General features: G+C 47.1%; 1 protein-coding gene and 1 long non-coding RNA gene across 3 annotated transcripts; one reads left to right on the forward strand and one right to left on the reverse strand.

The window, feature by feature from the left end:
* Positions 1-396: 396 nt before the first annotated feature.
* LOC108581142 lies at positions 397-5,659 on the reverse strand. The gene is made up of 2 exons (XR_001893037.3): positions 5,527-5,659; positions 397-1,524 (listed from the first exon to the last, which is right to left on the reverse strand). It is a non-coding gene; the product is annotated as an uncharacterized LOC108581142 (long non-coding RNA).
* A 101-nt stretch (positions 5,660-5,760) lies between these two features.
* Positions 5,761-8,205, forward strand: DYNLL1 (dynein light chain LC8-type 1). Of its 2 annotated transcripts, none has more exons than XM_009181839.2 (3): positions 5,761-5,924; positions 6,124-6,261; positions 7,785-8,205. In XM_009181839.2, exons 2-3 carry the CDS (start codon positions 6,130-6,132, stop codon positions 7,920-7,922), a joined length of 270 nt encoding a protein of 89 aa, XP_009180103.1. In that variant the 5' UTR covers positions 5,761-5,924; positions 6,124-6,129; the 3' UTR covers positions 7,923-8,205. The 2 variants fall into 2 exon arrangements, with proteins under 2 accessions (XP_009180103.1, XP_009180104.1); XM_009181840.2 differs by having other exon boundaries at positions 5,800-5,924; positions 6,110-6,261.
* The last annotated feature ends 4,712 nt before the right edge of the window (positions 8,206-12,917 follow it).

A 12,917-nucleotide genomic window follows, 5' to 3' on the forward strand; every position in this document is an offset into this window, starting at 1 on the left:
TTTAGGGTGGTGGTTTTCAACTGCTAGGGAATGATTTCACCCTCCAGGAGACATTCGGCACCATCTGCAGACATTTTTGGTTGTTGAAACTGGGGGTGTGGTGTGATTGGCATCTAGTGGGTAGAGGCCAGGGGTGCCGTTAAACATCCTCAAATGCATAGGACAGCTCCCCACAACAAAAAAACTTTCTAGCCCAAAAGGTGAATAGTGCTAAGGTTGAGAAGTCCTGGTCTACAGGAACACTAATGATAAACGGTAACTAGCATCACTGATGTTTGCCACATGCCCAGTAGTGCACTACATTCTCTATGCGTACCATCTCAATCCTCACATTGTCCCTGAGAAACAAGGACTCTTATAATCCCCATTTTACAGATGAGGAACCTGAGTCTCAGAGAGGTGGACTCACTTGCCTAACGTCACATGGCTTAGTAGGGACAGATGAACACCCAAGGCTGCCTGACCTCAGAGTCTGTTCCTTTAACGTCTGTTATGGGTTGCTCTGCCCTCTGACTGGGAGCTGAGGGGGCCTGTTAGTCCTCTCTGAATGTGTCTTCATCTGCTGCCCCTGTGGACAGTAGAGTGTCGGTCTACTCAGGCGATGCTTGGCTATTAGCCAGAAGGGAGGTTTTCCTTCCCTGAGTTGTCTCAGCCTTTCTGGCCTCACTCTCCCTGCACTGCAGTACAGTCCTTGGCTCCAAAGCTCAGCTCCCCTGCCAGCCCCCGGCTGGTGCCAGCCCTTCTTCATGGGGTGGAAGCTTCCGGATTCAGACCTAGGCCTTGCATTCTCTCCCACATGGTGCCTTCTTTCTCGACGGGGTCTTCAATCCACTCTGGGGCCTGCACGGTCACTTCACACTTCCTTTCAGGTAAGGGAGGGTTAGAGCTGCTAGGGTGGTCACAGGACTCATGGTCCAAGAAAGTACTCAGGTCCCAGAAAGCTAGACAAGTGATTGCTGGACTGGGCTGGGAACAGAGTAATCCTGGGGCAGTAGTGAGGCACAGGCCATGGTCCTACTTGTGGATGAGGTGAGGAGAGCTGCAGACCCCCAAAGAATCCCTCAGCCTGCCTGTGAGTTACAACTCTGAAGGGCTTTCTGAGGGCCCTGGGAAAGTGTGATGACCGGAGTTGAAAGGTGATTCTGTCCAAGGAAGATCACGACAGCCAAGGACCAATGTAGGGTCAAGTTTGAGGTGTTTGTTGCTGAGGAATCAAGGCTGAAGTAGTCTGAACTATGCATGCTTTCTTCCTTCTTTCCATCCATCCATCCATCCATCCATCCATCCATCCATCCATCCACATATATTTAGGGAGCTCTCACCAGGGGCCAAGGATGCTTAGTGTATCCAGGGACATCACTCTGTTCTGAGGCATCAGCTCTCTTTGTTTAGGTATAGCTCAGAGGTTCCACCTACCATGTGGGACTGTGGAGTCAGATCAGGATTCAAATCCCAGCTCTGTCACTTTCTATCACTGTGACTTTAGGTAAGGGACTTCATCTCTTTGAACCTCATTTTCTTCATCTGTGTAATAAAGAGACAAACAGTTCTTACCTTGTAGAATTATTATGAGAAGCCAATGAGATAATGTGTCTAAAATGTCTGGCACATGGTAAGGTCTCAATACATAGTGGCAGTAGCTACCATTTATTATACCATGGCTAGGTCTCTAGATGCATTATTTAATATAATCCCTGCCATCAACCTATAACGAAGATGTGATCTCCATTTAAAAATCAGGAACCTACGAGGTGGGTGGATCACCTGAAGTCTGGAGTTCGAGACCAGCCTGGCCAACATGGTGAAACCCTGTCTCTACTAAAAATACAAAAATTAGCCAGGAGTAGTGACTAACGCATGTAATCCCAGCAACTCAGGAGGCTGAGGCAAGAGAATCGCTTGAACCCGGGAGGGGGAGGTTGCAGTGAGCTGAGATCGCACTACTGCACTTCAGCCTGGGTGACAGAGCAAAAGTCCGTCTCAAAAATAAATAAATAAATAAAAATAAAAAATAACAATCAGGGCCGGGGGCGGTGGCTCACGCCTGTAATCCCAGCACTTTGGGAGGCTGAGGTGGGCAGATCACCAGGTCAGGAGATTGAGACCATCCTGGCTAACAGGGTGAAACCCCATCTCTACTGAAAATACAAAAAATTAGCCGGGCGTGGTGGCGGGCACCTGTAGTCCAAGCTACTCGGGAGGCTGAGGCAGGAGAATGCTGCGAACCTGGGAGGCGGAGCTTGCAGTGAGCAGAGATCGTGCCACTATACTCCAGCCTGGGCGACACAGCAAGACTCTGTCTCAAAAAATAAAAAAATAAAAAAATAACAACCAGGAACCTGTATCTTGGAGAGGTTAACTAACTTGAAGGAGCTCATAGCTTAGGTTGATTCCAAGGCCTGTGCTCTCAGAAACGTTAACAACTCCTAGTTATAATTTCCTGTGGCAAGAATGAAAAATGCAGGTTTTCAGGTGTAGAAGGATTTTTAAGCAAGTTTATCAGGCAGGAGTAGATATAGTAAGTTGCCAAAATGTGTGATGCTATAGAACCCCATATGAGCCACTTCAGGGGGACCTGGTGAAGGAATCTCACATTTATTCTAGGAGTTTGGGTTATTGTACAACAGTTTTTCTTTTTCTTTTTAATCCTCCTTAGGTTCTGAATCCCTTTGTGAGTCTGATGGAAGCTAAGGATCTTCTGTTTGGAAAAATGCCTGTAAGCACTACATACATTTTTGTGCACAATTCCAGAGGGCTTGGGAAACCTTTGCAATCTGGCCGTGGACCCCATTTAAGAACCCTCCTCAAGGGTAGCATTTTTCAAGTGTAGGACACATATCACTTACAGTGTCCGAGATCAGTTTAACAATGCAAAAATAAATGTTTTATATTATAATATTTATATTTTATAGTTACCTTCTATTTATGGCCAGTGAGACTGGCTTTCCATTTACGGTAATGATATAAATTTGTCTTTTAAAAGCATACTTATTAGGCCGGGTGCGGTAGCTCACGCCTGTAATCCCAAAACTTAGGGAGGCCAAGGCAGGCGGATCACTTGAGCTCAGGAGTTGGAGACCAGCCTGGCCAACATGGCAAGACCCTGTCTCTACAAAAATAGAAAAATTAGCCTGGCATGGTGGTGTGCACCTGTATCCCATCTACTCAGGAGGCCAAGGCAGAAGAATCGCTTGAACCCAGATTACACCACTGCACTCCAGTCTGGGCAACAGAGCGAGACTCCATCTCAAAAAAATAAAATAAAACAAAAAGTATACTTATTTAAAAAATAAAGGGAGTTCAAAGAAAATTATTAAATAATATATAAAGTATTACTTTTTATTATTTATTTATTTATTTTTGAGACAGAGTCTTGCTCTGTCTCCCAGGTTGGAGTGCAATGGCACGATCTTGGCTCACTGTAAGCTCAGCCTCCAGGTTCACGCCATTCTCCTGCCTCAACTAGCTGGGACTATAGGCACTCACCACCATGCCCGGCTAATTTATTTTTTTTCTGTATTTTTAGTAGAGACGGGATTTCACCATGTTAGCCAGGATGGTCTTGATCTCCTGACCTTGTGATCTGCCCTCCTCGGCCTCCCAAAGTGCTGGGATTACAGGCGTGAGTCACTACGCCCGGCCATATAAGGTATTATTGATGAACAATTACATTATTATATTATAATGATAGTATTATTATAGCAAAAATTAAATAAATAATAATAGAGGTAGTGTAGACACGGAAAAAAATCATGAGGATGATTTAGGAAATTTCCCTGGGGTTTCTACTTAGTGGAGTCATCGTGGCTTTACTTTAGTGTCATCTGCATTTCCAGGGTCCTCACTTGTCAACCTATTTCTTCCTCAAGAAAGGTACTATATAGGAATATTACAACTTCTCAAACCCTGAATCTCACCATTAGAAACATGGAACTGGAAAAAGCTGTTGATTTAATTGATATGCATATGTTGAACCTGAAGAGGTTCTAATTATTCCCATTTTTTTCCTTTTTTTTTTGGAGACGGACTTTCGCTCCTGTTGCCCAGGCTGAGTGCAATGGCACAATCTCGGCTCAATACAGACTCTGCCTCCCAGGTTCAAGTGATTCTCCTGCCTCAGCCTCCTGAGTATCTGGGATTACAGGCATGCGCCACCACACCCGGCTAATTTTGTATTTTTAGTAGAGATGGGGTTTCTCCATGTTGGCCAGGCTGGTCTCGAAATCCTTAGGTCAGGTGATCCACCCGCCTCGGCCTCCCACGGTGCTGGGATTATAGGCATGAGCCACTGCACTCGGCCTATTCCCATCTTTTTCTTTCTGGAGTTGTGTGTCTCTGCTCAGATTGTTTTATTTTTATTTTTTGAGATGGGGTTTGGCCATATTGCCCAGGTTGGTCTCCGACTCCTGAGCTCAAGCGATCCCCTCCACTCGGCTTCTCAAAGTGCTGGGATTACAGGTGCGAGCTACCATGCCCAGCCACAAATTGTTTTAAGTAGAGAGTAGGGGGTCAAGAGAAAAATGTAGAAATGTAAATAGGAGGCTTCCAGATACATGATTAACCTGATAACTTATTTATGGAGGTTCAAAAATACATTATAGGCATTTCAGAGCTGGTTGTTCAAAACCTTGCTGTGGTCTTTGGGATAGTTCTATAAACTGACAATTATTGATAAGATTCATTGATCATTTACCATGTGCCTCACATTGTGCTGAGAGAACTTCAAATGTTTTATACTGCTAACAAGCATATGAACTGGTTTCCTTTTACACTTAGTCCTCCTTTACTTAAAGAAAACATTCAAATAGCTAGTAAATGACAATGCTGGGATTTAAATCCAGATCTGACTTGTCCCTCAACTCCCCCAAGATCTTGCTATTTTAACCACTTCGTGTCTCCTCCCTAAGCTAGGGGGGACGTCATCCCTCTAAGGGCCACTTTTTCGTCCATTAGGATACCTCCTCCTCAGAGATAAATCCCAACCAAGAATCTCTCCCACACAGGAAAGACTGCCTCACCTGAGCAAGAAGCCTCACCCTGGACAAAAACCCCGGGGCTCAACACTCCCAAATCCACCCGGATCCCCATCCCCACCCCCTTAAAGATGTCCGCATTGCTTGGCAGAGACCCCACTCTTGGGGATAATCCCTTACTCGTAAGGAAACACCCTCTCTCCTTGAAGCCCTCCCTCAATCCTGAGGATGCCCTCTCCTAAATATTTCAGAGCAGAACCACTACAAATGTGGCCCAGTGCAAAATGAAAACGTAAGGGCCCCTCCTGTGAGACTGCACCGCTGGTTTGCCCACGAAGCCGGCCCTGCTTCAGAGATACCTTCAGTAAAGGGAGAGGCCACTTCTGTCATAATCCTGCTAACCTGGGGTCGGAGATCCTGCGACCTGTCGTGGTGGGAGGGTGGGGGCAGGGATGGCCACCAACTTCTAGAGACTGTTCGAGAACACACCCTGGAACAACCTCCGTGAATTTGGAATCACTTCCCTTGGCCCAGGCAGAAGCTGCCTTCCTACCTCTCCAGACAGCTGGGTGGTCCTCGCAACCGGGCCGGGGCTCCACCTTCTGGGTGTGTGTGTGGGCCTCGCCGCGTGGGGCCCATTGCCGGGGCAACCGACGCCGTGAGCGGTGCATTGTGGTCTGCAACAAAATGCAGGAGAAAGATCCTGAGGGAACCATGGAGTCCTTGGACCAATGGAAGAATGCCGTGGGCTGCGTCAAGCCAATAGGGTCGCGCGGCGAGGGGCGGGGCCGGCGGGAGCAGGGCGGGGCCTGAGCACTAGGCGGCGGCGGCTGGCGTGGGGCTGCTTAGATGCGCCACGGCTTCGGTAGCGACGGCAGCTCTACGAGGGCCTGAGCTGTGCAAGCACCTCCCCCAGGAGACCGTTGCAGTCGGCCAGCCCCCTTCTCCACGGTGAGAAACTCGGGGGGCCAGGGGGTGTCCTCGCTGCCTTATTTCGCCCCACTCTGGACTTAACCCGCCGCGTAGCCCTTGCTTCCTGAGAAGTGGGGTGGGGGGCGTCGTCCCGTTGTAGCGCCGGCCGGGGTGGGGGCAGTTAGTGCCTGGGGGGCGCGGCCCAACTCAAACCCTTACCCCAGGCCTTGCCCACTAGGTAACCATGTGCGACCGAAAGGCCGTGATCAAAAATGCGGACATGTCGGAAGAGATGCAACAGGACTCGGTGGAGTGCGCTACTCAGGCGCTGGAGAAATACAACATAGAGAAGGACATTGCGGCTCATATCAAGAAGGTGAGGATGGGCGCGGGGGCCGAGGCGCAGCCGGGAGCAGGGAGTTCCTTCCCCTCGATCTTGCTTTCCCAGGGCGCCTGACAGGTCCCGGGAACACCCCTGGCGGCTCGGGGTGTAGAAGCTTCCAGAAAGGACGCAGATGCATTTTGCACTCCCCTGGAGAAGACCAGACCCCCGGCGTCCGAAGTTTTTTTTTTTTTTTTTTTTTTTTTTTTTTAATTATCCAGCTCCGCGGGGGGAAAGCGCCACCTAGCAACGGTATCTAAGACCTGGGAGCAGCGGTTCCCCCTTCTGTGTGGCTCCTGCGCCGAGGATCCATCTGGGTGTTCCGGAGGGGGGAGCTGCGTGGGTGTTTCCAGCCGGGCCGGGAGGAGATCTTGCCAGCCTTCCAGTGGGGAGTTGAGGGAAAGTGGGTGGTGGCGGGGCTGGGGGCTGGGGTGGGGGCTTGGCAAATGGCAGTCTAGAAAGCCGGCAGGACTGCCAACTTCTCGAGCAGTGTTTGCTGGAAGGGAAGAAAGCTGGCAGCCTAAGCCGTGGGAGGGTTCCAGTCGAGAATGGGAAGATGAAAGACTTCAGATGGAACAGAAATAAATGCCTTTTTTGACAAACGCAGCAGTGCGTGCGTCTAGCTTGCAAGAGCGTTACTCCTCTTCATAGCTTTAAAAGAAGTTTTCGCACTGCGTGCTGTTAGAGTAGCTAAATCTTGTGTGACTCTCCACAAACACTTGTAAGAATTTTGTAGAGAAAGATTACGGTTGGCACCCAGTGCCCCCCACAGGCATTCTACTCCCCAGTACCTCTTGGGGTGGGATAAATGGCGACGAGTTGTTCCTACAACTTGCTAACCTAGTGGACAGGGTAGTAGATTAGTATCATCCGGACAGATGTGGAGAGGACGGCTGTTTGGATATTAAGGATAAAACTTGGCCAGTTGACAGATTCTGTTTACAGCATTTTTTACGGCAACAGTGGAGTGCTTCAGTATTGTGTCCCTGTAAATTTAATTTTGATCCGCAATCATTTGGTATACAATGTTGTTTGAAGTTTTATCCTTTTGGAAAAGTCTTGTGTTGCAGATGCAGTTAAGATCTTTGTGATGAGGAATGGGATGGGCTAATTTTTTACCATTTTCTTGGAATTGGGGGCATGGCAAATACGGTAGGGTGGTTCTCTACACAGAACATGATAAACCACACCTGTTAATGTCACCTTCTGTCAATGAATAAGAATATTATAGAAGGTATGAAGGTGTAATTACCATAATAACAAAGCACCCTGTCTTTAAGGCTGACCTTTTGTCCTTTGACCTCCTCAGCCTCCATTCCCATCTTAGCTCAGACTGCAAGTATGTTTGTATTAATGCACTATGTAGGCGTCTTGGAGCTGGGGAACATTCTTTCATTCTAAGAATTTGCAGATGCTGACGTTCCTCCTTTCTGCCCCTACAGGCTCTGGCTTATCCAGGAGGCAAACACTGACCTCTGGTAAATAAAATTCTAGTTCTTTTCTTTTGTCTTTCCCAGGAATTTGACAAGAAGTACAATCCCACCTGGCATTGCATCGTGGGAAGGAACTTCGGCAGTTACGTGACACATGAAACCAAACACTTCATCTACTTCTACCTGGGCCAAGTGGCCATTCTTCTGTTCAAATCCGGTTAAAAGCATGGACTGTGCCACACACCCAGTGATCCATCCAAAAACAAGGACTGCAGCCTAAATTCCAAATACCAGAGACTGAAATTTTCAGCCTTGCTAAGGGAACACCTCGATGTTTGAACCTTTGTTGTGTTTTGTACAGGGCATTCTCTGTACTAGTTTGTTGTGGTTATAAAACAATTAGCAGAATAGCCTACATTTGTATTTATTTTCTATTCCATACTTCTGCCCATGTTGTTTTCTCTCAGTCCATTCCTTTAAAAAATAAATCTGTTGCAGATGTGTATGTGTGTGAATTACAATTTGTTCAAATAACAGCATTGAAGATTGTCACTTGATCAGATGTCCAGGTTGGTGGGGATGAGTCCATCCTTACAGAAGTAAGTTTCTGTGGGGCATTTCAGTACTCTTTAGTCACATTCTCACCCATCCTGCAGCTGTTGTGCATCGCAAAGAAACATTTAAATTAAATCTTAGTCCTAATTTGAAAATCAGTATTTAAGGATATTTGTTAAGACATTGCTATAGAATGTTCTGGGCCTTTGGCCTCAGGTTGTGGTGATGGATGTGTGGTAGTACTTGAAGCTTTCTATGGCTATAAAATGGAAATAAGCTCAAAACAAAGTTGGGATAATGAAATGGATTCCAGGACCCTTGTCTAGCCCCTTCCCCTGCCTAGAAAGAAGGTGGTCTTAGGGGAAAGTAAATGTTTCTGAGCAGCAGTCTTTTTTTTTTTTTTTTGAGACGGAGTCTTGCTCTGTCACCCAGGCTGGAGTGCTGTGGCTGGATCTCAGCTCACTGCAAGCTCCGCCTCCCGGGTTTACGCCATTCTCCTGCCTCAGCCTCCCAAGTAGCTGGGACTACAGGCGCCCGCCACCTCGCCCGACTAGTTTTTTGTATTTTTTTAGTAGAGACAGGGTTTCACTGTGTTCGCCAGGATGGTCTTGATCTCCTGACCTTGTGATCCGCCCGTCTCGGCCTTCTGAGCAGCAGTCTTAATGCTCTTCTAATAAAGGCTTTGCAGGAATTTACATTATCAGCCTGCTGTGCTGTGCTGTGCTTTGCTGTGGCCAGGAACAAGTGTGAATTGATGCCTTTTCCTGAAAAGACCCAATTAAAGCTGGGGACAAGTAGCCATCAAAGGTTTCCTGCTATCAATTTTAAGAGGACTGCAGTCTTAGAAAAGCAAATACGGCAGACTTGTAGGTGGAAAGGAAATAAGACAGGCTGAAACAACCCACACCCATCTTGGGAAACTGCAAGAAGGGTCCTGACTTCTAGTTTCCTTGTGTTTTCCCATGGATCGCTACGATGCCATTGGGATTTCTAAGCAGCCAGGCAACTGCTACACAGAAGAGGGCGATATAGATTGGAATTGATGGGTGATAACTCCCATTTTAAGAGTAGAATTAGGTCAGTAACATATTTGGAAGTTTACTTTTCTTCAGAATGTGTGGTTTTAAGAATCCTAGCAAAGTTGTGCTACTTTGGGACTGAAAGGGTTTCAGGGTAGAGGTGCAAAATTTTGACTTTTTTTTTTTTTTTTTTTTGAGACGGAGTTTCGCTCTTGTTGCCCAGGCTGGAGTGCAATGGCGCGATCTCGGCTCACTGCAACCTCTGCCTCCCAGGTTCAAGCGATTCTCCTGCCTCAGCCTCTCAAGGAGCTGGGATTACAGGCATGTGCCACCATGCCCGGCTAATTTTGTATTCTTAATAGAGATGGGGTTTCACTATATTAGTCAAGCTAGTCTCGAACTCCTGACCTCAGATAATCTGCCCACCTCCGCCTCATGAAGTGCTGTGATTATAGGCGTGAGCCACCAAGCCCGGCAATTTTGACTATTGTGCCAGTTTTTTCCCTGCTGTCTGCAAAAAAGGATGAGGTAGTGTGGAATAAACAGGAGACTGCAATTGGGGTAATTTTATGTTTGTATTTATATAAACAGACCGAAAATGTTCCCACAATTCCATCTTTTTTCTTTCATTTTTTTTGAGACAAGGTCTCCTGCTGCCCAGGCTGCAGTGCAGTGGTGTGATCACAGCTCACTGCAGCTTCGACCTCCTGGGCTCAAGTGATCCTACCACCTCAGCCTCCAAAGTAACTGGGACCACAAATACATGCCACCACACCCAGCTAACTTTTGAATTTTTTGTAGAGCTGGAGTCTCCCTGTGTTGCCCAGGCTGGTCTTGAATTCTTGGGCTCAAGCGATCCTCCCAAGGTGTTGGGATTACAGGTATGAGCCACCACACCTGGTTTAATTCATATTTTTTCTTTTTTTGAGACGGAGTCTCTCTGTCGCCCAGGTTGGAGTGCAGTGGCTTGATCTAGGCTCACTGCAGGCTCCGCCTCCCGGGTTCACGCCATTCTCCTGCCTCAGCCTCCCGAGTAGCTGGGACTACAGGTGCCCACCACCACGCCCAGCTAAGTTTTTGTATTTTCAGTAGAGACAGGGTTTCACCGTGTTAGCCAGGATGATCTTGATCTCTTGACCTCGTGATCTGCCCACCTCGGCCTCCCAAAGCGCTGGGATTACGGGCATGAGCCACCTCACCTGGCCTAATTCATATTTTTTCTATCCCTTTTCCCTCTTTAGTGACCTGGCTATATTTCTACTTGAAGCCCACAAGGAATTTTGCCTCCAAAGCTTTAGCTTGTCCAGTTAAGCCCTACTCCAAACAAATAATCTGTCTCTAGCTACAGACCCAAAAGCTGATTCAAAACTGATAGCTAGACATTGGGAGTTTTAGTTGAATTTGATCTGTCCCATATTTACTGTCAAGAAGTTGGCAGCTTTTTTGTTTTTTTATTCAGATGTGAGAAAACCACGTTGCTATGGAGATAAGACTGGGTTGATGGTTTATGAAGCTCCTTCCAGTGCCTGTTCCTTCCTGTTAATTTCAAAAGCCAATAGGCTCCAGCTGGCTGAAAAGAAAATGTAAGCTAAGTTTTTCTAAGCATTTATCAAATGCTCCTAGCTGCTGTTCTTTGAGAGAGTTGTATATAGCTAGCTCTATCTGGAAGCTTTTCAGTGACAGGGCAAGATCTTGTAAGTGAAGGCACGTAAATGATCCTTACTGTGCTGGGCCAGGAAGCAGTATATCTGAAGCCCTTTCACATACCTTTGAACTACGTTATCCACAAACTGTTAGCCAAGTCACAGATTGATTTCTGCAATTTATTTTTGAGACAGGTTCTCACTCTGTCACCAAAGCTAGAGTGCAGTGGCATGATCTCAACTCACTGCAACCTCCACCTCCCAGGCTCAGATGATCCTCTCACCTCAGCCTTCCAAATAGCTGGGAGCACAGGTGTGTACCATACACCTGGCTATTTTTTAAAACTTTTTGTAGAGATGGGGTTTTGCCATGTTGCTCAGGCTGGTCTCGAACTCCTGGATTCAAGCAATCTGCCCTCCTTGGCCTCCCAAAGTGCTGGGATTACAAGCATAGGCCACTGTGCTGGACTGATTTCTGCAATTTCTAAGCAAAGCCTCTTTAAAACCTTAAGATTCAGCCGGGCGCGGTGGCTCAAGCCTGTAATCCCAGCACTTTGGGATGCTGAGACGGGCGGATCACGAGGTCAGGAGATCGAGACCATCCTGGTGAACATGGTGAAACCCCGTCTCTACTAAAAAGTACAAAAAAAGTAGCTGGGCGAGGTGGCGGGCGCCTGTAGTCCCAGCTACTCGGGAGCCTGAGGCAGGAGAATGGCCTGAACCCAGGAGGCGGAGCTTGCAGTGAGCTGAGATCCGGCCACTGCACTCCAGCCTGGGCTACAGAGCGAGACTCCATCTCAAAAAAAAAAAAAAAAACCTTAAGATTCATCTACACTCAAAATATTTATGGCTGGGTGCAGTGCCTCATGTCTGTAGTCCCAGCACTTTGGGAGGCCAAAGTGGGAGCCCAGGAGTATGAGAGCAGCCTGGGCAACACAGGGAGACCCTGTCTCTATTAAGAAAAAACAAAAATTATAGCAGCCAGGTATGGTGGCTCACACCTGTAATCCCAACACTTTCGGAGGTTGAGGTGGGCGGGTCACCTGATGTCAGGATATCGACACCAGCCTGGCCAACATGGTGAAACCTCGTTTCTACTAAAAATACAAAAATTAGCTGGGCATCGTGGTAGGTACCTGTAATCCCAACTACTTGGAAGGCTGATGCAGGAGAATCGCTTGAACATGGGAGGTGGAGGTTGCAGTGAGCTGAGATCACACCACTGCACTCCAGCCTAGGCGACTGAGGGAGACTCGGTCTCAAAAAAAAAAAAAAAATTAAAAATTAAAAAATTAACCAGGCACTATGGTATATGCCTGTAGTCCCAGCTATTTAAGGGGCTGAGGTCAGAGGACTGCTTGAGCCCAGGAGTTTAGGCTGCAGTGGGCTATGATCAGGTCATTGCACTCCAGCTTGAGTGAGAGACCGAGACCCTGTCTCTTAAAACAATTTATGGCCTCATTTTAACATCAAACAGTGGACTGTATTCAGGAAAATGTTTAGAAAATGACAAAAAATGAAAAAGAAAGACAACAGTAGACTATCACAAGGAGACAAGAAGTCTGCCCAGCTCCATCTCTGAGTACTGAAGGTTAGCTTACATCGTTTTCAAACTTTTTTTTTTGCTATAAAACAAGTGTACTCTTACAAAAAAGATCCCTATATAAGACATGAAAAAAAAAAAAAAAAAAAGACATGAAAGCAGGATTTTGCTGGTACATTTATTTTCCAACAAGGACTTAGTGAAAAGTTTTTTTTTTTCTTTGAGACAGTCTCCCTCTACCACCCAGGATGGAGTGCAGTGGCACGATCTCATCTTACTGCAATCTCCGCCTCCTGGGTTCAAGTGATTTGCCTGCCTCAGCCTCCCAAGTAGCTGGGATTACAGGCGTGCACCATCATGCCCAGCTAATTTTTTGTATTTTTAGTAGAGACAGGATGTCACTATACAGGCCAGGCTGGTTTCAAACTCCTGACTTTGTGATCCACCCACCTCGGCC

This window comes from Papio anubis, chromosome 9, assembly GCF_008728515.1.
Source record: "Papio anubis isolate 15944 chromosome 9, Panubis1.0, whole genome shotgun sequence".
Taxonomy (NCBI): Eukaryota; Metazoa; Chordata; class Mammalia; order Primates; family Cercopithecidae; genus Papio; species Papio anubis.